This window comes from Phoca vitulina, unplaced genomic scaffold (assembly GCF_004348235.1).
Source record: "Phoca vitulina isolate PV1807 unplaced genomic scaffold, GSC_HSeal_1.0 scaffold29, whole genome shotgun sequence".
In the NCBI taxonomy this organism is placed as follows: domain Eukaryota; kingdom Metazoa; phylum Chordata; class Mammalia; order Carnivora; family Phocidae; genus Phoca; species Phoca vitulina.
The window spans coordinates 12,178,774-12,201,230 of NW_022589732.1; the positions used below are offsets into that span (position 1 = coordinate 12,178,774).

Consider the following 22,457-nt stretch of genomic DNA (forward strand, 5'->3'; position numbering starts at 1 on the left):
AAAACAACCTTAACCTGACCGTGGCCTGACCTCTGGTATCTTGTAGGTATCCCGTAGGTTGGTCCTCTTTAGCATATGAAAGTTCTTTTGAAACCTCCCTTTTCCTTATGTCCCCCAGCTCCAGAGTATATAATCAGCCACTCCTCAAGACCCAGGTGCAGCAGCTCTTTCTGCCCATGGGTCCTGTCCCCGTGCTTTAATAAACCACCATTTTGCACCAAAGATGTCTCAAGAATTCTTTCTTGGCCCTCGGCTCCAGACCTCACCCCACCGAACCTCACCTGTATTCCAAAACCACATCACTATCACCTCTATTACCCAGAAAATTCCAAGGGTTTCAGAAGCTCTCATGTCCAGAACTGGACATAGACCGATGTTAATAACAAAATCCAACCAAGTGAATTTGAGGATCTAATTGACTTTATTAAATGACTCATGGACCGGACAGCACCCCATCTAGCAAGCAGAGAGGCACTCGAGGCATTGTACAAAGTGGGAGGTTTTTATAAAGGGAGGGTGGGGGCAAAAAAGTTTTTAGGAAAAAAAAAGATCTCTCCCGTGGAGGTTGTTTGCTAGGGGAAAAGCAAGATATCTTATTATGTGGATTGCCTTATCTTCCGTTGGGGGTGGGGTGGGATAGAGAGGACCCCAGGTGACAGATTCATTGGTGCTGCTGGAAAGAAATATTTCCTGACTGACCAGTTAAGGCCACATTTCTGGGGGAGGTTGAAACTGCATTTAGTTTGGGTATTAAGCCCCGGTTTGGGAACTCAGTCATTTGGGGCCTGCAGTTTTCTTTCCTTAACACCAAATACATATGTGTATATATATATATATATATATATATCTTTTAAATATTTTTTTTTATTTTAGAGAGAGAGCGTGCGGGAAGCAGGGGAGGAGTAGAGGGAGAGGGAGGGGGCAAGAATCTCAAGCAGACTTCCTGCTGCGTGCAGAGGCTGGGGCCTGGCTGGGCCCCAGGACCCTGAGATCACACCTGAGCTGAAACCAAGAGTCCCACGCTTAACCAACTGAGGCACCCGGGCGCCCCCCAAATATATATTTATATCACGGTATCACAGGTCCTCATTGCAGTAGGTCTGTCGAATGAAGGCAACTGTCCTGAGCCTCACCTTGCCCCAAGAGCACCCAGCACTGGGCGCACCCTCGTGGCGGGGGCCATCACAGGCGGGCGGGGGTTTTAGAACCGCAGCTCCATCTCGGCTTCCAGTAAGCCCAGCCTTCTCCTGTCGGTGAAAGGGGCATACTTGCACCCCTGGCCCTCAGGCTTGCAAGGGGTAAAGGGCATGGCAGAGAGAGGAAGAGGGGCGGGTAAAGGTGGCCCCCTTGGCCTGCCGTTGGGACACGAACACGAATGTGTGGGGGCTGGTGGGAGGGCCTGGCGGGATGGTCCTGAGGACCGGTAGCCGCCGCACCCCCCCCCACCCCCTGCGCCCCCCGGCCCAGCTTCCCCTCCGCCTCAGCCAGACAATGGGCCTCCGGAAGGCGGTGACAAAGAAAAGCGTCATGGCGCTGGCCTGGCACACAGGAGGCCTGACACTAGGCGCCCAAGCTGGGTGGCTGGGCCAGCAGGGGCATGGGCGCTGCAGTTAGAGGGGGCTCTCTGCAGGAGTCTGGGGGCGAGCGGGAGCTCTTCCGGGTCCCGGACGCAGGCTCTGGGGACCGCAGGGGCCGGCTCCCGGGCAGCGGGGGGAAGGAGCGCGCGCAGCAGCCGGGAGGCCGAGCGGCGCGCGCTCCAGGGCCCGCGCGGGCTGTGCACGGGGCTGCCGGCGCCTCGCTCGCTCCGCCTGTGCAATGGGCGCGGGGACGCCGGGCCGCCGCGCGGGGGAAGGGTTTGCAAACCGGGAAGCGCGGGCGTCGGCGGCCCGGCCGGGGCGGGGCGGGGCCGGGAGGCGGAGCTCGGCCTGCGGCCCCTCGGAGCCCCGACTCGCAGTGGCCGCGGCGGCCGGGGAGGCAGCGGCAGCGGCGGCGGCGGCGTGGCGGCGACAGTAAGTGCGGGCCGGAGGTCGGGCGTGGACCTGACCCCCGGCCGGCTCTTCAGGCTCCCGGCCGCCCCCTGGGCTCGCGCTTGGGCGGCCTCCCCCGAGGAACCCTCCTGGGGGCTGCTCCGCGGCAACCTCGGGAGGGGGGGCCCGCCCAGCCCCGGCCACGCCGCGGCGCCTCTCACCTCTCGCTGTATCCCTCCCCGTCGTGCCCCCTCTGACTCCTGCCCCCTCCCCCCACGCCCTGCTAATTTTTCCCTTTCTGGGTCGCTATGCTCTTTCTCCCCTGGATTCTCTCCCCTCCTCTTCCTCCTCCTCATGGATTTCCTGACACGGGACCTCACCGCCTGGTTGTGGGGGGCCTGGGTATGGACGAGTCAGCCCAAAGTACCAAGAAGGTGGCTGACTCTTGGTTCAAACTGGGGGAGTCTGAGGCTGGGGGGGCCTCCAACCCCAAAGCCGATTCTGCCATGGTGTCTGGGTGGCACCCTGTGTTCCCCAGAAGTGCTTTCCCATGGGTTAGCATCACCAGCTCCCCTACCCTCATTTCACAGATGAGGAAATCGAGGCACAGTGGGGAGATTGAGCCAGAGTCAGAAACCTCCTGGGAACCAGGCCCCCAGTTCCAGATGGTGGTCTGCAGCAGCCTGGGCACCACACACTTCTGCTTCTTTGTGGGGGTGCTGCCCCTTCCCCCAAGTCACCCAGGAAAGGAGCCCCGCCAAGCCTGGCCAGCTCTTGCAGGTGACTTGAGTACAGGGCAGGCCAGCCCACGCTGGGGACACCAGGGCTCTTCCTTAGCTTTCTTTTTCCTTTCTTTCTTTTTTAATCCAAAAGCCAGCAGCTAGCTTTTATAAAGAGTAATAAGACTTTGCTCACTCCAGTGCCCTGACCTGTGACCCAAGTTAGAGAAAATTTCTGGTTCCTTCTTCAGGAGCTCAGTCAAGGCTGAATGGCCCTGGACAAATAGATGTGTGGAGATGAGAGTGGGCTGGAGTAAGCCGGCCGCGGGCCCCTGCCCCCACCCCTGTAGCTGGAGCATCTGGAAAGAACCACTTGTTCTTTGTCTGTTGTCCTACATGGGTCATAGTTTTTACATTTCTAAGCACTAATTGAGAAATGCGTGTGTGTCTGCACGTGGGCACGCACACTGCATGTGTGCTCACACTGGTTAGTTTGTCAGAGCTGGGCTTCCTGTGAAACAAGGCTAGGGAAGGGTGCTGCTCAGCCAGGGGAGTGGAAAATAGACTGGTTGGCTTGCATGCTCGGGCATCTGGCAGCCTCTTGCCTGCCCACTCCAGGGTACATGCTGCCCCCGTAGGAGGGAATATCCTGACGACCCAGACAGAGTCCATTCATTCCGCAAACACTGGTGAGGGTGCCCTGCATCCTCTTCACCTCTGCTCACAGCTCACTGTCCGTGAGGCCTTCTAGAAGGAGGTCTGTACCTGGAGCTAGCAGACATGGGTTCACATTGCCAGCCAGCCTCCTCTCCCGGGTGGGCCTCGGACTGCTTGGCTATGTAACCTCATCCTTGCCATTTGGCAGCTGTGTGACCTTGGCCAAATGACTGAACCTTCTGGAGCCTCACTCTGCATCTGTGAAATGAGCCTTAGAGTGGTACCTGTCATGTTGTGCTGTTGTCAGGCTCAAGTGCGAGGTGCAGACCTTGACATTGCATGAGCACCGGATTTCATTTTAGCTACTGGGAATTCTTACTATTTGAATGGGGGGCAAATCAACTGCGTTCAAGGCTTCATTCTTTGCCTCTGAAAAAAAGGAGGCACGAATTCCTGTCCTGCTTAATTCCAAGGAATGTTGTGAGGCTCTCCTGAGATACCAGAGAAGGCTGTGTGCCCGTGTGACAGGGCATTCCCGTCTCCCCAGGGCAGGAGGGCCCAGCTGGATGCTGTGAGTCTAAGGCTCAGCCTCCGAGGGGGCTGAGCCGAGTTCATTTCTTGATGTACTGGGGGGGGGGGGGGGGACTACTGCAGGAGAGACTACAGTGTCCCATCCTCAGCTCTGTGGAAGTACTGCCCATTTATCAAGCTGCCGCCATGTGCTAGGTGCTATATAGAGCATGGAAGCAGGCAGGCTACTTCGCAGCCATTCAGCAGCCAGCCAGCCAGGGGACAAGCCCAGGATGGCGGGGAAGATGCTCACGTTCCTGCAGCAGCTGCTACCACGGGCCAGGCACTGGCAGCCAGTTGCAGTTATATAAGCATCGTACAAAAGGCCTCCCTCGGTTTACAGATGGGGAAATTGAGGCTCAGAAGCATGGTGACTTGCCCAAGGTCATGTAGGCATCCCAGAATTTCAGTTAAGTTTTAGGTGCTGTCACAGATTGGGAGTGGCTGTCTCCTGATGGGATGCGAGGGACAGAGGTGGGGACCCGGGCAGGAGCTACAAATCCAGGCTTGGCCATGGACCTGGTCTGTGACCTTCAGCTCTTCAGACCTTGGTTTCCCGAAAATTAAATGAGGGAGTGGACTATTAGATCTCTCAAACTGGCTTCTCCAGGCTGCTCTAGACACCATGGTTTTAGTTTTTTGTTTTAAATGTTATTTTATTTGAATGCCTTTATTTTTATTTATAATTTTATTTCTGAATACATAATCCCTTCACATAGTTCAGAATTCCAAAGGCACAAAAGAGGAGGCAGTGAAGACCCCTCCCTCCCCAGGGGCAACTACTCTGAAATTTCCCGTGGGTCCTTCCACAGGATATTCTCCTCCCCACCCAGCCCAGCCCTGCCTGCTTTTTTGCACAAATAATAACATATTCTATGCACTTTCCTGCTCCTTACTTTTCTCACGTAAAGTTGAAAAGAGTTTGGAGAACATGCTTTGCCTATCAAGGGTCCTAATCCCTTTTTTTAAATGGCTGCATAGACAGTTGAAGGCCTTGAGCTCAGGTTTGCCCTTCTGGATCGATTGCCGTAGGTCCCACTGCATCACATGTCCTTACTCCCGGCCAGCCCACAGCTTGTTTGCTACCTATGTTGTCCTGCACGGGGACGGGGGTGATGCTTTGGTCACTTATAGTTCCGGCATCTTGTCGTTCTCCCCGATGCTTAAACCTGAAGCTCTCTAACCATGCTGTGGTGACCCAGGGTCTGGGCAGAGTCAGCTTTGTGGGACGGGTGAGTCCCTAGCCGGACCCAGCCTAAGCTTCTGATCTCCTGCCCTGTCTGTGTGTCTCTCTGCTCCAGCCGTGGCCATGGCCTCCGAGGATGACTTTCATCACAGTTCAAACTCCACCTACAGAACGGCAAGCAGCTCCCTCCGCACTGACCAGGAAACACTGCTTGAGAAGCTGCTCGACCACCCACCGCCTGGCCTGCAGAGGCCCGAGGACCGCTTCCATGGGACCTACATCATCTTCTTCAGCTTGGGCATTGGCGGCCTACTGCCATGGAACTTCTTTATCACTGCCAAGGAGTACTGGGTATTCAAACTCCGCAACTGCTCCAACCCAGCCTCGGGGGAGGAACCCGTGGGTTCAGACATCCTGGTAAGGGAGCGTTCGTCCTGGGAGCTGGGGAGCGGGTGGGGGCCGTGGGAGCAAGCAGCCTGGATGGGGCGAGTATACTTGGGTGTACCATTCCAGGAAGGTGTGCAGCCTGCTGAGAATATGGATGCATACCAGTGCGTTGTGTGGAGCACGGTAGAAAGACCTCAGTCCTGAGACATGCTTTGTGTGGTGGGTGAAGCCTCATGCTTCATGTGGTGGGGAAGACACGATTGCAGCCTTCAGCCTGCTTACTATCTAACTTGGGCAGAAGATGCAAGTGGTGATTCTCTGCACTGTCCTGTGGTGAGCCCAAGAACCCAGAGGTCATGATTCCAGGGATTTGAAAAGGTGGCTCTGATAGCAGTAAGTTCAGCTATTACAGAAAATTCCAAAAAAAAAAGTGGTAAAACGAGATGGAAGTGAATTTTTCTCTCCTGTTCAAGTCTGGAGGGGCCAGACCAATGTTGGTACGATGTCCCATGTGGTCAGGAACCTCGTTGCTCCACCATGTAGAGCTTCCATGGTCAAGGTCATTTTGCAGTCCAAGATGGCTGTTGGAGCTCCAGCGATCACGGCAAGAGGAGAAGGAGAGGCATAAGAACATTCCTGGAAGTTACACACATTGCTTCTGCTTCCATGCCATTGGGCAGAACTCAGTCACATGACCACATGAGCTGCAAAGGAGGCTGCAAAATGTAGCCTTTATTTATTTATTTTTTTAACGATTTTATTTATTTATTTGAGAGAGAGAGAATGAGAGAGAGCACATGAGAGGGGGGAGGGTCAGAGGGAGAAGCAGACTCCCTGCCGAGCAGGGAGCCCGATGCGGGACTCGATCCCGGGACTCCAGGATCATGACCTGAGCCGAAGGCAGTCGCTCAACCAACTGAGCCACCCAGGCGCCCAAAATGTAGCCTTTAGATGTAGTCGTTATCCCAGAGAACTGAGTGCCCAGCTAAAATGGGAGGTTGTACAGCTGTGGGAGACAGGGGAAATGAAGACTGGGGGATCAGTGGTCCTGTCACCAGGGGAGGGATCACTGTGACTCAGAGCAGGTGGACTAGAAGGGAGGGGATCTTCCAGGTGGGAGGGAAAGCCTGAGCAGAGGCAGGATGGGGGGGACGCTCAGGTGTGTGAGGGGCAGTAAGGCACTGAGTTTTCCTGTATGGGGGGTACACGTAAGGGGAAAATAAGGCTTGAGATCATTGCCTGGGCCCTGAAGTCATTGCTTGGGCCTTGAATGCCAAAGTGAGGCGTGGACATTTTAGTGTTTAGTGACAACAAGCCCCCTCCCGCCACCGGGGCTGCTCACTCTGTGGCGTGACTTTTGCCTTGGGCAGCGGCAGTGTTAAAGACGGGAATTACTCTGCCGCTTGTTAAAACGTAAGGAAGGCTTAACTCAAGATTGTTGCAATAAGAAAGAGAGATCGGGCTCAACTCCAGATACCACAAGACATGTGGGGATTTATAGCCAAGGAGCAGGGTGAGAGCTCAGTGGATGGAAAATTAGAGGAATTAGTGGATGGAAAAAAGAGGAGCCATCAAGGGCAGGGGGATTCTTGCTAAAGGCAGGCCAAGGGCATGCACACCAGGGGTGGGGGATGAGGAGCTTGCTCAGATACCGAGGGTGGTCGGATATCAAGGGTGGGGGGCTTCTCCATAAATGGACTTAGCAGGATTCTTGCTAGGACTGGGCTGAGCAGGTAGAAGACAGGATGGAGGCCAAGGGCAAGGCCGAGTGGAGAAGAGAGCTCAGAGGTTTGGGTAATCTCTTCCAGGAGCCTCAGAGTCCACAGCTGATCTAGGCTGGTGTCTGCTCTCTCTTGGAAGCTCATGGATGGGGTAGTGTGGGCTTCTCTGAAAGCATGCCAGGCTGGAGGGTTGCCAGCTGCCCCCTCCTCTAGGGGACAAGAAGAGGGAACCCTAGCAGACCCTAGCCATAGCCAGGCGTGTGGCTCACCACCCCTTGAAATCCCTGACCTAACCCCAAAGAACTTTCCCCAGTTCTGTAGGGATAAATCTAACACAATGACTGGAGCAGCCCTGTTGTCTGTCTCTGAGACTGCATATGGCCACACATTGAAATCACACAGGGAGTTTAAAAAAATCCCAGTCTGAGCCCCACCGCAGCGCCTGGGATTGAATTAGGCTGAGGTGCGGAAGGGACAGAGGTATTCTAAGACTTCACACCCCCTCCCCTGGCCTCAGCCCCTTGGTTCTGACACCCTGCCAAGGCCTGTTTGTGTCAACTGAGGGACTCATAGACGCCCCCAGGGCCAGAGCAGCGCAGCGTAAACCCATTTCCACAGCTGAAGAGGTGTCCTGGGAAGGTGGTCCCGGACTTGAGAGCCTCCTACTCAAGGTGTGGTCCCTGGCCCAGGCGTCACCTGGGAGCTTGTTAATGATGCAGGCCCCACCCCAGGCCAGCTGAGTCAGGAGCTGCAGGCTACCAAGCCCCCAAGGTGACTGACCGGCCCCTTCGAGTTTGAGACACTCCCTAGGGCGTGGCTTCCGGAAGCCTACCGCTCGGGCTCAAACCCTGCCTTTGCTCTGGTGCCTGGCTCTCTGGCCTCTGGGCTGCGTCGGCTTCCTGGCCCGGAGCAGGAAGATGCTACTACCACCGTAAGGCTCCGTAAGGTTGTGAGGGTTTGGTAAATTAATATGCACACAAAGCACTGAGCACAGGCTCTGGCGCCCCCACTCCTAAGTGCTGTGCGAACATTATTATCATTATCATCGCTTGGGGGGATGGGGCACCCAGTGCCGAGCTGCATGTGGCCCTGGTGTATTTCCAGACGTCTGGCTTAGCTGGGGTGCTTTATGATCCACTTTTATATACCCGTGACTCAAGCATCCCAGTTCCTGCCAGCCTCGGTAAATTACCCAGCCCACTTGGGCTTCTTCCAGAAGATCTCTGTCTGTCTCGGCCAGCACCCGGCCATGGCGGCCCCCAGGGCTAGACTGAGTGTGCACCTGTCCTGTCCCCTCCTCCGTCCATTTCCTCGGCCCCCGGGGCCGGAGAGGAAGCCGCGGCCTGTGCCTGGGAGCGGGGCCTCGAGCAGTGGATGTCTGCCGCGAGCTGCTCTTGCTGCAAGGCAGCCCCTTCCCAGCTGCAGGCACTTAGCGTTCCAGGCCCTGCTAGGATGCTTTATTGCCTCTTTCCAAGTGCTGGCAGGTGCAGATGTAGTACCTGCGGCTGCCCGGAGCTCCTGGCTCTTGGCATCAGAGATGAGAGACCTGTCACCCCTCGATTCATGGGCCGGGTCTGGGAAGCAAGCATGCTGGGGCATTTCTGCATTTTGCAGGCCATTTTTCTTTGCCTAATTCCTCATTCCTGCCACCCACCTCCCCAGTTCGTTCCTACTCTCTTCCTGATTTCCCTGCAAGAGGTGGCTGGTCTGTTCTGTCACCTGAGGGCCACTTTGGGGAAAGGAGAGGGAAGAGTCAAATGGGTCTGTCTCCAGCCACCACCTGCAGCTCAATTAGCTCTGGATGTTGGGTTTTTTTCCTGTACTTGCCTTTTAATATTTCCCAGGGACGGATACCATTGACTGGGGAGTTTGGCTGCGTAGGAGTGTTGGTACAGACCCCCTTCCCTCCAATTTAGGTGACTTTCAAGGTCACCTCCCTTCCCAGGCTCATTCCCTTCTGCCTAGGACAGTTTTGGGGATGGTTTAGAAAGCATCCTGCTCACCTGCCCCCTCGTCTCTAGTCCCTGGAATCAAAACTTTGAATAACTCCCCCACAGGCCTTTGGGCCCAGAGTCCAGAAAATTCGAGGATAAACAAGGAAGAATTTCTCTGAAGAGGTGGTGCCGTGGGGCGTCATGGTGGCCACCATCTTCTGAGCCTGACTCTGGGCCCACCATACTGGCAGGGATGTTAAACTCGCCTCTCATTAACTGTTTAGACAAAAAGCCACGCTCAGAGATTTTCAGTAACCTGCCTCCAGTCACTTGGTGAGCAAGGGTGGTAAAGAATGTCACAGAGAATTCAGATGGACAGATGATTGCAAAATTTGTCAAGCTCAGAGAGTGGCATAGAGGGGACTGCCCTGGAGACGGGACGGCCCCACGCCCTGTCTCCGCCAAATGGAGAGCCTGCCCTTGGTCTGGCCTTCTTTTCCACCCTGGGAGAACAGGTGCCTCCGCTCTACCCCTGGGTTCTGGACCCAACTTCCAAGCTGTCAGTGTCCCTGATCCCTTCCCTACCCCTGCCCCCAGGTCCTCCCTTGGCTCTGGGCTCTGTAAGCCGTCCCTGATCCTATGGGGCACTTCTCGCCCTCCACTTGGCCTCTCCTGCAAGCTGGTCTGGGCTGCCCCTGGGCCAGGGAGTATAAGCCAGACCCGCCCCTCTTTCTACCTCTGAGAGGAGAGGGAGCACGCCTTCTCTTAGTCATTCCCTGCCACGAGCCCTCCGTGGCCCCCTCCTCACATTCTTCTGATGCACCTTGGCCTGTCCAGGGCTCCTCTCTGAGGGGACTGCAGGACATGACCAGGTCATGGGTGGGACCTACAGTCTGACTCGGTATCCACAGGGCCAGGACCCAGGCCTGGAGATCTGCTGCTGCCCCATCCATCCCCCAACCGGAGAGAGCCCCACTAGCCCAGTCTGAGGGAGTGGAATCTCTCCTGCTGCCACCCTTCTGAGTTAGGGGGATCCTCGTCTGGGTCCCCAGAGCCTACTTCCCCCTCTGGCACTTGCCACACAATTCATGGTATTGAGTGTCTGTCGTGAGGGGGCCACTGCTCAGGACTCTGCCGGCCTTAGCTCATTTAACCGCACGGCACCTGTGTGAGGCAGGGGTATTAATATCCGTGATGAGAGTACCCAGTTCCCAGATGGGCCTGCCTCCCCCACTGGACTGTGACCTCTTTGCAGTAGAGAATGCAGCTCTCCTGCTATACATCCCTGTGCCCTGGGTATAGCTGACACAGTGCCCAGCACATAATAGCAACAAGAAAAATCTGTTGCATTAGTTCCTGTATGGCTGGGCAGGAAACCCCATCACCTCAATCCAAGATAGGGATGGCATGGGTCTGCAAAGGAGCAGAAGAAGACCTGGGGGTCATAGTGGCCACCACCATAGTGGCCACTTTCATGTGGGTTGGCATAGACATGAAGTGAGATCTCTTTTTTTTTAATTTTTAATTTTAATTCAATTAATTGACATATAAAGTATTATTGGTTTCAGAGGTACAGGTCTGTGATTCATCAGTCTTGTATAACACCCAGTGCTCATTACATCACATGCCCTCCTTAATGTCCATCCCCTGGTTACCCCATCCCTCCACGCCCCTCCCTGAAGTGAGATTTCTTCTATAGGGAAGGGACCCAGGCTGGCCTGGTTCAGCACGGCGGGGGTGGGGGTGGGGGGTCCTAGGACATCCCCTCATTATAGCACCTTAGTCCTGGCCCAGCCCCTCAGCACCCCCCAAAAAGGCAGGAGAGCATGAGTTACGAAGTCTATCCTTACTAACAAGGGCAGACATACCAATTCAGAGAGGTGGGGTTAAGAGGAACCAGGATGAACTAGTTTGGAGAAGAGGAAACTGGAAGACAGATTATCAGAGGTCTTGGCAATGACCTGCTGACTTCACAAAGTCCCTGCCATGAGGCCCATGCCTACCCGCCTTTGGACCTACCATCTTTATCTGCAGGATAACCTGGTGAGTTAGGGACTATCTTCCCCAGTTTCCTGATGGAGAAACTGAGGCTCACTGACCCATGCCCATTTGCTAGCAAGCGACAGAACTGGGCTCGGGAGCAGTCTGGAGGTGAGCAGAGCCTGTGCTGCTAACCAGCATGCTCTCTGGCCTCTCCAGCTACTCTGGTGGAATAGACTAGAATCCTCTGGGGAGCTTTTAAAGCCCACCCGCCTGCCCCAACCACCCACCCGGTTCTGGTGCAGTTGAAGGAGGGGCCTGGGCACAAGCATTTTTAAGTTCCCAGGTGAGGCCAACATGCAGCCACGTGATCCAAGTGAAAGGTTACCTCATGGGGGTAATGAGGAGCTGTTCTCTGCCCCTCACCAGAGCACCCACCCTATGGACTTACATGATGAGAGTTCTCTGGAAGAACTTCCTCCAGGGCAGGTTGTCAAAGCTCCCCTCCAGACCCAGATATCACTGGGAGGGAAGCTCTCACCATGTGCTAAGGGCGCTGGTTCGTTCAGGATTTATTCAACAACCGGCCGTGTGCCAGAGGCTTTATTTTCATTATCCCTTTCCTTACTATAGCCGCAAGGGATAGGTATTATACCCATTTTACAGAGAAGGAAACCAAGGCTCAAAAAATGTAATTTGTTCCCAAGCAGAAAGGGAGTGATAGCTGGGACTCAAACTGGGCTGTCTGAACCCAGACCGTCACATGCTCTCAACCCTGTGCTCCACGCCAGTGTTTTCGAATGTTTCCAGACAGGTTTTGCCCCGTGCATACCTCACCGGCAAGACTTCCACGTCTGTAACAGAAATGGCAGCATCCGCATGCAAGAACAGTCTCTGGCTGGAGTTTTCAAGGAGGAGCCAGTGATCATCCGTGATGACCTTATAAGTGGCTAAAGCCAGCTGGGCTGAGGATGGAGAGCTGCCTTTGGATTTAACCTCTAACCTTGTGTAGGTCTGTGGTGGCCCTGGGGAGCAGTGCTGAGGGGGAGGGGCAGACGCTGGACCTTGCTGGAGGATGGGGGATGGGGGAGGGACCTGGAGGCAGCTTTCTAACTCATGTGAGAGGAACAAGACAGGAGTTCCAGGGAAGTGTGGTCAAGATAGGGGATGGATTTTCTGGTTTGGTTTTCTTTTTTCTTCAGGAGAAATGGCAGCCAGCTTGTGTGCTCGGCGAGTGAGGTCCGTGAGCAGAGGGCATGGGCTCCAGGGCACAGGGAGGGGGGCCCAGAAAAGAATGCAGGTGAGGGGCGCCTGGGTGGCTCAGTCGGTTAAACGTCTGCCTTCGGCTCAGGTCCCGATCTCAGGTCCTTGGGATGGAGCCCTGCATCGGAGGGGAGTCTGCTTCTCCCTCTGCAAACCCCCCACTTGTGCTCACTCACTCTCTCTCAAATAAATAGAATCTTTAAAGAAAAAAAGAATGCAGGTGATTCATCCTTAGGAACAGGAGAGAAGGCAGCCAAAGATAAAAGGAAACAAAGCTGTAGTCATGACCCATTAGGTGGATTTCATATTCTTTAGTGGGCTGCAACTATAATTTGAAAAACCCCGCTCTGCCTGTTTGCCTCCAGCCGGCCACGAGGATGCATTTTTGCCCGCATTTGACAGGGGAGGAAAGCAGAAGCAATAAGTAACTTGCTGATGGCCCAGGGCTGTGAAGCCGAGAGCGGGGCTGTGACCAGGGGTATCTGAGTCTGCATCATGTTTCCTGGCACACTTGGCAGGTGCCCAGATTCCCAGATCCCGCCGTGCTGCCTCCTGCTCTCCACGGTGGGCCTGGGCTGCTGTTGCCAGGTGCTCCTGGTCTATCGGGGAACCACTCCTCCCTGCTACCTGCTGTTCCTTGAGAAGCTTGCACCATTGTGGAACGTGATGCTCCTGCAGACCAATCCTAGAGCTATTCAGGTCCCTCCAAATGGAAAACCACGCACGGTGGACTCCACTTGGCAATCCACTTTTTAAGAGCAGAATTCCAAAGCATGGTGCTAAACCCAAATCAAGGCAGGATTTGGTCCGAGCCCTGTCATCGCAGAAGAGGAGATGGCAGAGACAGTCCAGGGGTCAGCAGGAGGGGCCAGGGCTCCAGGCTTCCTGCCCAGAGCACGGGTGCTACCATGGGGCAGAGAGGGTGGGTCCCTCCCCCGCAGCTGCGCAGTGGCTTAGGCTAGCGGGATGGCTGCTCTCAAACCATTTTTAAAAATTAGAACCAAAACTGAGTCATTTTTTTTATTCCCTTGTCCACCCTCTGATTCTAACTGCAGACCCAGCCAGCATGCTGTTCCCAATAAATATACCTGTGATGGCTTTTTCTTCTGTGTTTAGCTCTTGCTGCGTCCTGCAGAGGGAGAGAAAAAGCCCGACTTGAAATGCTGTCAGTCATGCCTTTGGTGGCCTCGACTTCTCAAATTCTCTTTGTATTTTCTCTGTGCATGCTCACGGCCTCAGCTCCCTACCTGCACCTTGCTCCCTGGCCCCCCCAGGCTATCGATCGCTCCCCCACCACCCCCCCCCCCCCCCCCCCCCCCGCCTCGCCTTCGATTTTATTTCCTTCCGCACTTGTCCTTGGAATCCAGAGGCGATTTCCTCGACAAATTAGAACATGGCCTGGGCCTTAAGTGCTCAAGTGTCTCCTTAACGTGATTGATCGTCAAGTGTATCCAGAGAGCAGAGCCAGATCAGTTTTTGCCTGGTGCCTTCGTTATCGGGATCATCCTCTGGGAGGGGTCTGTGGTGGTGGCGGGGGCTGGGGGGGGTCCTAGCAGGCCTCTTGGGGGTCCTCTGTGTGCACACATGCACCCACCTGAGGCCTGTAGCAGCCTGTGAGCCTGGGGCTTTGGCCTCCCTGCAGGCATGTTGGGTAAGCAAGTCCTGTCTGGGTCTTCTCGGGACTTCTCCCTCTTCCTGGTGGTTCTCCTGGGTTTCCTTCTATGGAGAGCAGCTGGAGCACCCCCAGACCACCTCCTCTTTACCCACATGCCATATCCCTGGGCCCTGTCCCCCGCTCTCAGCCCTGGGACACCAAAGCATGTCAGCCCTCTGGGGGGTGCAGAAGCCACCCCTTCTGGCGAGGGCTGTGTGGGTAAGCGGGGAGTCTCCTTGGAAGGCCTCCTCTTCCTCCTCGCCCTGGCCACATGGTCAGGATGCAGAAGAGGAAGGACAGCCCGGCCTGAGCATCAGCAGTGACCGAGCCCCGAATCAGCAGTCACTCCTCAGAGGTCGGGATCACTTGCGTGTGGACCGACTAGGCTCCCTGTTGCTCTGACCCCTGCCTCGAACTGGTTCTGAGCCATTTCTCTGCCTGCTGAGGTTTCGGCCTGAAGGGTGGGTAGGGGAACAAAAAGGCTGAAAATCAAAGAGCAGCTTGCCTTGTTGGGGAGGGGTTTGGTGGAGGGGTGGGGCGGAAGGGTTGGCAGGAGTCATGTTTCCAATTTCCGTGCTCACCTCCGGTGGTAGAAAGACCTGAGGTTCAGGAGAGCTGGTTCTGTTTCTTACTGTGTTTCAAATTTGCTGGGTGACTGAGGGCTCTATTTCCTTATCTAAGAAACTAGGTGGAGGTTGGCAGACTTTTTCTGCAAACGGCCAGATGGCACGTGATCTCTTTCACAGCTACTCTGCTCTGCACCACAGATAATCCATCAGCAAATGGGCCTACCAGTTTCTAGTATTTACAAACATGGAGGCAGGCAGATTTGGCCCCAGGGGCAGTCGGCTGCCCACCCCTGGACCAGACACTCCCTTTCAGGTCTTTCCGCACTAGTGTTCTGAGATCTGTTATAGAGGGACCTACCATGCTGAATTTCTGTTTGGAACTCGGATCGCTGCCTGACATGTCATTCATTTATTTGTGTATGCGTTTGCTGACGGTCTCCTTGACCAGACCATCCATTCCATGAAAGCGGGAACTTGGGGCCTAGACTATCTATTGAGTTCAGCAAATACTTGCGGAATGGTGAATTAATCTGTAAGTGTTTGTGAAAGACCTGTCTGGTGCTGGACTGGCGAGGAGAGGGAACAGGAGGAGGACCCTGCTCCCGGGATGGTGCGCCGTGGTGCCACGCTCAGGGGTTTGGAATCCTGGTGGGGTTTGGAATGCTGGTGGGGTTGTTGTTTGGGCACCCTTAGGTGACACCGGAGCAGACGCCCTCCACTGCCCCGTTAGCTATACATGCTGCTGATAACAAGTCGGTCATGCCTGAAACTTTGGGGTCTCCTTTGTGTTGCTCTGTCCTCCACCCCCACGCTCAGTCTGTCAGCAAGTTTTGTTAACCCCACCTTTGCAAACGTCTCAAGTGCCTCTGGTTCTCTTCTCCACGGCCAGCACCCCAGCCTCAGCCTTGCTGGCCGCTGGCTCCCAGGGCCCCCCCTGCAAACCATTCTCCATTAGCTACAGAGGTGGTCCTTTAAGACGTAAAATGAAGAGGCTGTCTACTGCGCCAGGGAAAGGGACAAGCTCTGCAGACAGAGAGCTGGGTTTGAGCTGTGTGACTTTGGGCGAGTGCCTGACCTCTCTGAGCCTCAGTTTCCTCATCTGCAATAGGACTCATCCGTGGGAGGGGTGCTATAAGCATCAATGGAGTGAATACACGAAAAGCACTCGGAACAGCAGAGTGTGGGGAGGGCTCCATGACTGAGCACCAGCACCAAGTTTCCCAGCCACTTAGGATCCAGCAGTGGCTTCCCGTTGTACTTAGAATAAGGTCCAAACTCTGACCCCAGCCTGTTCACCCCAGCCTGCCCCTGCCTCCAGCCTGGTCTCCCCACTCTCTCCCTTACTTCCTGAATCCAGGATCAGCCTGGTTTGCCAGGTGCTCGAACACACCAAACTCACTCCTGCCTTGGGGCCAACCACATGCCGTTCCCTCTGCCGAGAATGCTTTTCCCCTCACCCCTTGCATAGCTTATCCTCGGGTCCAAACATCAGCTCCTTTAAGAGGCAGTTGCTCACCACCCTCGCCAACATCAGCCCCCCCCTCCACTGCCCTGGCTATATTATAGCTCCTTACTTGGTTTTCCTGTTCATTGCATTTACTGTGACATGAAGTCTTTTTGTTTCTGAACTTGCTATTTACTCCTTTTCCTGCCTCCCTCACTAGAGCCCCATGGCCTCCCAGGCTCTAGCACATGTTGGCACTTACAAGGTGCTCAGCTGTGACTGTTGAATAAGTGCGTGGCCTCTAGCAGATCAGCTGTCTTTACTGTGTCTTAAAGTGAAGAAATGAATGGACCCATCCGTGGCCACTACTACCTGCTCCTCCCCCTCGGTTCCTCCCACCCTCCCTGGCCAGGGGACCCCTCTGTGCCCAGCACTGAGCATGTCCGTGCTGTTCAGAAGCCTTCTTCCATGGATCCCCAGTTCCTTCTGAGACCAGCACCCCTCTTCAGCCTGCTACCTGACACCATCCGTAATCTCCCCTCTGGGCCTCTCTTACCTCACAGGCGCCCTCATTTAGCCAAACTGGAGCCCCTGCGGTGTCCCGGAAGGGGGCCAAAGAAGGGGGACCATGCACCGAGGAGACTGAGGAGGGCCGAGGGGCGAGGCTGCGTAGAGAAGCAGGGGATGCAGCAGGACCCTGCGAGGCAGACAAGGACCAGACCCGTGTGCATGGCTTGGGGTCAGGGAGGCAGAGGGTGGCCAGGCCCGAGGAGAGGCTTGAGTGGTGGGAACCTGGGGAGGGGCTAGAGCCCAGGGTGGGCAGGGGAGGAGTCCCGGGAGTGGGGGTGGGAGCGCGAGCCACTCTCCTTTCCTAGGGATGTGGGGACCGGCAAGTGACCAACCTGGGATGAGGGTGAAGGAAAGCAGAGAAACTTGGAGCAGGAGCACTGAGGAAAGGGAGGGCAGACCATGGAGCCTGGGGACAGGTGGCTGGGGGTGCTCTCGAAGGCCTTTGATTAGGGAGCTTGGAGCTGGGGTTCAGCAGGCCACCTGGGTGGCAGGCGGTGAAAATTGTTCTGGAGGCAGGGACGGATGCAGGTATGGGGCTCATGGAAGCCAGGGGAGATGAGCTTCCCAAGGCAGGAGTATGGTGCAGGAACGGAGGAGACTCAGGGTGGGGTTCAGAGGCATCTCTGGTGGCAGAGTGCAGAGGTGGACCAAGCTGCCGTGGAGGAGGAGGAGAAGGGGGAGGAGGAGGAGGAGAAGGGGGAGGAGGAGGGGGGGGGGGAAGAGGAGGGGTGGCGTGGGAGTTCAGGCGCGGAGCGCTGGAGGGCAGGTGTGGCCGGCTCCTGTGGCTGCCGTGTTGAGGCGCCCAGACCTGGGTGGCTCAGAACAACAGCATTTTATTCGCACGTTCTGGCGGCCAGAAGCCGCAAACAAAGAGGCCAGCAGGGCCACGCCTGCCCCGAAGACTCTAGGAAGACTCTTGCTTGCCTCTTCCAGGTTCCCGGGGCTCCCAGCAGTCCTTGGCATTCCTTGGCTCCTGGCGGTGTAATTCCGGTCTCTGCCTCTGTTCGCATGGCTCTCTCCCGGCCTCCATCTGTGTGCCCTCTCCTGCTTCTGAGGACGCTAGTCCTTGCATTTGGGGCTCACCCTGATCCGGTATGACCTCATCTTAACTGGTGATATCGGCCAGGACTCTATTTCCAAATCAGGTCACATTCGGAGGTTCTGGGGAGACATGAATTTGGGGGAATACTGTTCAGCCCGCTACAGCCGGGCGGCCAGGGGTGCAGTGGTGTCAGGAGCCTGACCAGGCCTTGGTAACGGTGGGCTGCAAAGAAGCCCCTTGGAAGGAGTCTTTCCCAGAGCAACCCGGGAGGGGGTAAGATGTTAGCGTTGAGGGCATGGGCTGCCTGTCTAGGGGGTTTGGGGCAAAGGGAAGGAGGGGCCTTGTGGCTGGAGGCCATGAAGTCAGAGAGGTTTTTCTTACCTTTCCAAGAAGGTAGGCCCAGCAGTGAAGGAGAGAGAGAAAATGCAGGCAGGGAGGGTGAGCATTCATGGTGCAAGTCTCCTGGAAGTCAGCATAGGCTGGGGGAGACAAGGGGTGCTCCAGAGGGCTCTACACAGAGGCGGGGGAAGGTAGGGAGGCTCATTCCAGAAAATCTCAGCAACTCTGCTTATCTTCTGGCAGGGATTCCAGGGAGATGTGAAAAAGGATTGCAGGCTAAGGAGGGCCTCTGGGCCACTAAAGAGCAAGATTTTAGTGGCCTCAAGGAGCCAGGGCCTGGAGATGGCCCACGAGGCCGAGCATCAGTGGGCTACTGTTAGAGCCTGGAAGCCGTGCGCACAGGTCTGAAGGGGGGCCTGTCCTTAGAGTGGCTGGGTCTATCTGGCCGGCATCCTTCAGGGCCTTACCTGTCTGACTCTGACCCGGCTTTGCTCTGCCCTTGGGCCCCTGGCCACCTATCACACCTGGGTGGATCGGGTCTCCTGTGTCCCTCACCTGTCTGGACCCTGGAACAGGTATTGTCCAACTAGCCCTCCCAGCTCATCCACGACCCCCTTAGCTTTCCTGGGCCAGTGTCCCTGAACACGGGGCCTTGGAACCCACAGGCAGGACGCCAGCTGCACCCCTGGGGGCCACCTGCCCTCTGGTCCCTTCCTGGCCGATGCCAGGGCGAGGGCGCCTCTCCACCACATCCCAGGCTCAAGAGCTTGGCGATCGGAAGGCAGCAAGTTTGCAGCAGCAGACTATTCTTGGCTCCAGCCCGCTCGCTGCTGCTAATTTCATGCCCCTGTGATCCAGGTAACGCTTTGCTGCCTCGAGCTGCCACCCCCGGGCCTGAATCGCTTTTTCTCGCCCCGCAGGAGCCAGCTGCCTCTGCCGCCGTGCTCTTGAGGTGGGGGCTGCACGAGGCTGCCTCCGAGCCTCCCGGCGGCCGGGCTCCGGGTTAGCCTGCCACAGCTCGTGGCTAATTGGCTGCACTTATTTCAAAGTGCCCAAATAGCATTCAGGGGAGAAGCAGCTTACCCGGGGCCTGCCAGAGATAAACGGGCTCATTTCGGGGCCTCCCTGCCCGAAGAAACCTCTTTACCTGGACGCTGAGCCTGGAATTAAATTCTTCCAGAAGAGACGCTTAGCATGGAGCCGCTCAGCGTGGCGGAGGAGGGGAAACGTTCCCCCTCGTAAAATGGGCCTCACATCTGGCCAGCTGGCTCTCGTGGGTTTTTAAATTTTGTTTGAAGAGCAGCTCTCCCCTTTGCTGGTGTTCGCAAGCGGGGCCAGAGTGTAACAGATGATCATGACTTTCCCATCTCCATCACCAGGGGATCAGGCACCCCGCACCCAGGCCAGAGCAGGGCTCCCCTACACCTGCCAGGCACCCCGGGTCTGGGTTTTGAGCCCTGCCTCCCAGGCCCAGTGGAGGCGGGGCTCTGCGGGAGTCCACACAGGTCAGGGGGGAAGCTGGAAGCCTGCCTGGCTCTTCCCAATTCTCATGTCCTCTGGACCGTGCTCTGTGCTCGTCAGTGGGCCGTGTCCATCCATTTCGGGTGGCTGACAGAAACGAGGGCTCTTCTCCAAATCCTTTTCCCTTTAACTGAACTCAGAATCACCGCCCTGTGGAAATGCCCTGGGGAATGGACCGTGGGATTTAAGGAGCAGAGAGTTAACTGCAAAGGGGAGAGAAATCAAACCCTGTTGTTTGCTGGCTTGGACTGAGCCATGTGTAAGGGCTGGGGCAGAGAGAAGACGCTGCCCTGATGGGACCTCGGAGTCTGCAAGCCGATTCCTACTCACTGCTGGGAAGGCACATGGACTGCCAGTGCCGGCCACTGGGGCGTCCTGGTGACGTGGTACCATCCCAGTGACAGCGTTTGGGCCTGGGCATCTGTGAGGCAGGCCACCTCAGCTAGAGCCGCTAAATGTCCCCCCACCCCACCCCACCCCTGTCTTACATCAGAAGATCTGCCACCAGCATGTGCCAGGTAGGCGCCTCTGTGCAGCTCATCCACCTGTTAGCCTCAGGCTCCTTATCTGTAAAATGGGAGCAAACTCAGCTCTGCCTTGGGCTGCATTAAGAGCAAAGGGACTGGGGTCTGTGCAAGCCACACATGAGCGGTTTTGCTCACTGGCAGTTACCTGGTACTCGGCAGGGCTTCCGTGTCCCCATGTGGCTTACCTGCCCCATGCCAAGATTGACTCTGGTGTTACCACTTCCAGCGGGCTGAGCCCCCAGTGATTGCAGCAGGCAGGGAGAAGGTTGAGGGCAGGGAGCTTAGAGGAGATACACGAGGAACAGAAGTTTTCCTCTTTCTTCCTCATCTGGGCCTCGCCTCCCATCGGGTTGGCAAATTCAGAACGGTGACCGATGGGGCCGCTGTCTCCCATCAGCACCCTGAAAGAGAGGGGTGGGTGCCGTGGCTCCATGACCGCCTCTCCTGGGATGTCTGGGCAGGATGCACAGCACAGTGCAGTTGATTCCTGTCAATGCCGAGGAGGGCCTCAGGGAGTCTGTTCCAACAAAGGGACTTGGGTCCGAGCCATAAGTGGCAAAGAAGCATCCCCCGGGCCTTTGCATGTGCTGTTCCTGCCTCCTGGAGTGCGGTCTCTCTCCCTGCCAGCACCGCCACCTCCCCATATCCTTCTGGCAAACTTCTCCTGGCCTTTCGGGCTGCAGTCCAAGAGGGCCTCCTGCAGGAAGCCCCCCTGGGCCCCTCCTTCCCTCCTCCCACCATGCCTTGTGTCCCCTGTACTCCAGCTGCAGGACGGTGCCAGGCTCCATGCTCCCAGAGGGTAAACACCAAGCCACCAGCACAGTGCAGGGCACACAGGGGTGGCCACAGCTTCAGGGAACAAAGGAGTGGGTTGCTGGTTGGGTGGGCAGCGGCCGCCGGCCAGGCGGAGGGCCGTGGGATTACCAGCCTCTGGGGCTCCCGACCTCTGAGGCAGAGAACCCTGTTCCGAGAGGCCCTGTCATCCCATCATGTCCTGCCCTGCTGCTCCCAGCCATCTTCCAGCCCTGCCTGCTTGCTGAGTCACACAGTCTCCTACCTACAGGAATGGCTCCCCAAGATGTAGGTTTTCCGCGGACTGTATAAGCAGGCCTGCCATGTGGCACAGCCGTGAGGGGCTTCATTCATCTCGTCGCTTTAGGATTGGTGCTCCCTGTGGGTGTGCAAAGCACAGACTCTGCTGTCTCCCGAGGTCGCCCAGTGCCACTGCCCAGGGGCTCTCCTCCTCCCTCCACTCCTGCCTGGCCGGCGCTGGCCTTTGAGGTCTTTGGGTTCACCTCTGGAGGTGGAGGCCACGTTCATCCATCATGTTGTGGGGCACCTGGTGTGGTAAATAACAACGGAGCCTCTTGAGGGAGCTCCTAGGAACCAGACCCAAGTGCAGGTGAACTGTGGCATGAATCATCCCCACACATTGCATGACATAAGATCGCCCTATGGGATGGAGAGGACGGATTGCTTTGGAGGGGGCAGGACAGTTGCCAATGTGCTTGAACCAATATTCAAATGTTCTTACATTGCCTGGAGTAAAATGGGAGAAGGGGGCCCCAACATCCCTTGCAGGCAAATGAGACGAACCCAGGAAGGAAATGCCAGCTGCAGGTCTGCAAAGGGCGTAATCCAGGGTGGACAGTAGGGCCTTCACTGCTGGATGTTTCTTAGAAAGGAGCCCGAGGCCACCTGTTATATGTGAATCCCATCTCAGGGTGCGCCGTCCTAGGGAAGCAAGAGTGGGGGAAAAGGGAAGTGAGGCGGGGGTGGGAGAGAGCAAACACAAGCTGGCCCCAGCTTTGCAACCAAACACAGCTGCTGGCTGCTCAGGCACCCAGCATGAATCCAGAGAAGCCACATGGGGCCACCACATTTTAGACCAGGTGGTTGAGGGAGAAGAAAGTCAAGAAGTTTATCTCTTGTCTCCTTCCCATTTCCTGCCTCTCATTGGTCAAAGCCTATGTCATGGGGCTTTTCCTCTCCCCGACTTCAGAGAGTCACCTGACCCCTCCCACCGTCACCCAGGGAGCAAGGGCCTCGAGGGTGCGGTCCGGCAGCGTGCAGCACAGGGCTCTCTCCCTCGCAGTCGGCTCCTTCTCTGGGGGCAGTGGCTTTATGTCCGTGGGATGGAGTAGCAAGGCAAATGGCCCGCAGGGCGGGCAAGGTGAGCAGACTAGGGTGGCATGTAAGCTAAGTTCTGTTTCTTGGAATCAGCACAAAATGAACCTAATTTCAGCAAAGGAGTTGATGAGGAAAGGCTACGGGGACTGATGTCAGCAAGCATAACCTTTGTTTCCCTCATGGGCAGATACATTGGTCTTCATGTCTAGCAAGATCAGGGCCAGCTGTCCCTGTTTTCATCGAGAAACCGAACGTAAACTACAAGAAGGCAGCAAGA

The 22,457-nt window shown here is 56.3% G+C and overlaps 1 protein-coding gene across 3 annotated transcripts in view; it reads left to right on the forward strand.

Annotated features, from left to right (window-relative positions):
• The first annotated feature begins 1,979 nt into the window (after positions 1 to 1,979).
• The window catches only part of SLC29A3 (solute carrier family 29 member 3), a 39,378-nt gene continuing 18,900 nt past the window's right edge, over positions 1,980 to 22,457 (forward strand). Inside the window, exons 1-2 of one of the 3 annotated variants that reach the window (XM_032423780.1) lie at positions 1,980 to 2,009; positions 5,215 to 5,516. In XM_032423780.1, the coding sequence (XP_032279671.1) occupies positions 5,223 to 5,516 (294 nt within the window). In that variant the 5' untranslated portion in view covers positions 1,980 to 2,009; positions 5,215 to 5,222. Of the gene's footprint in view, positions 2,010 to 2,379; positions 2,748 to 3,881; positions 3,915 to 5,214; positions 5,517 to 22,457 lie in introns of those variants that run through there. The other 2 variants (XM_032423779.1, XM_032423781.1) reach the window with 2 other exon arrangements.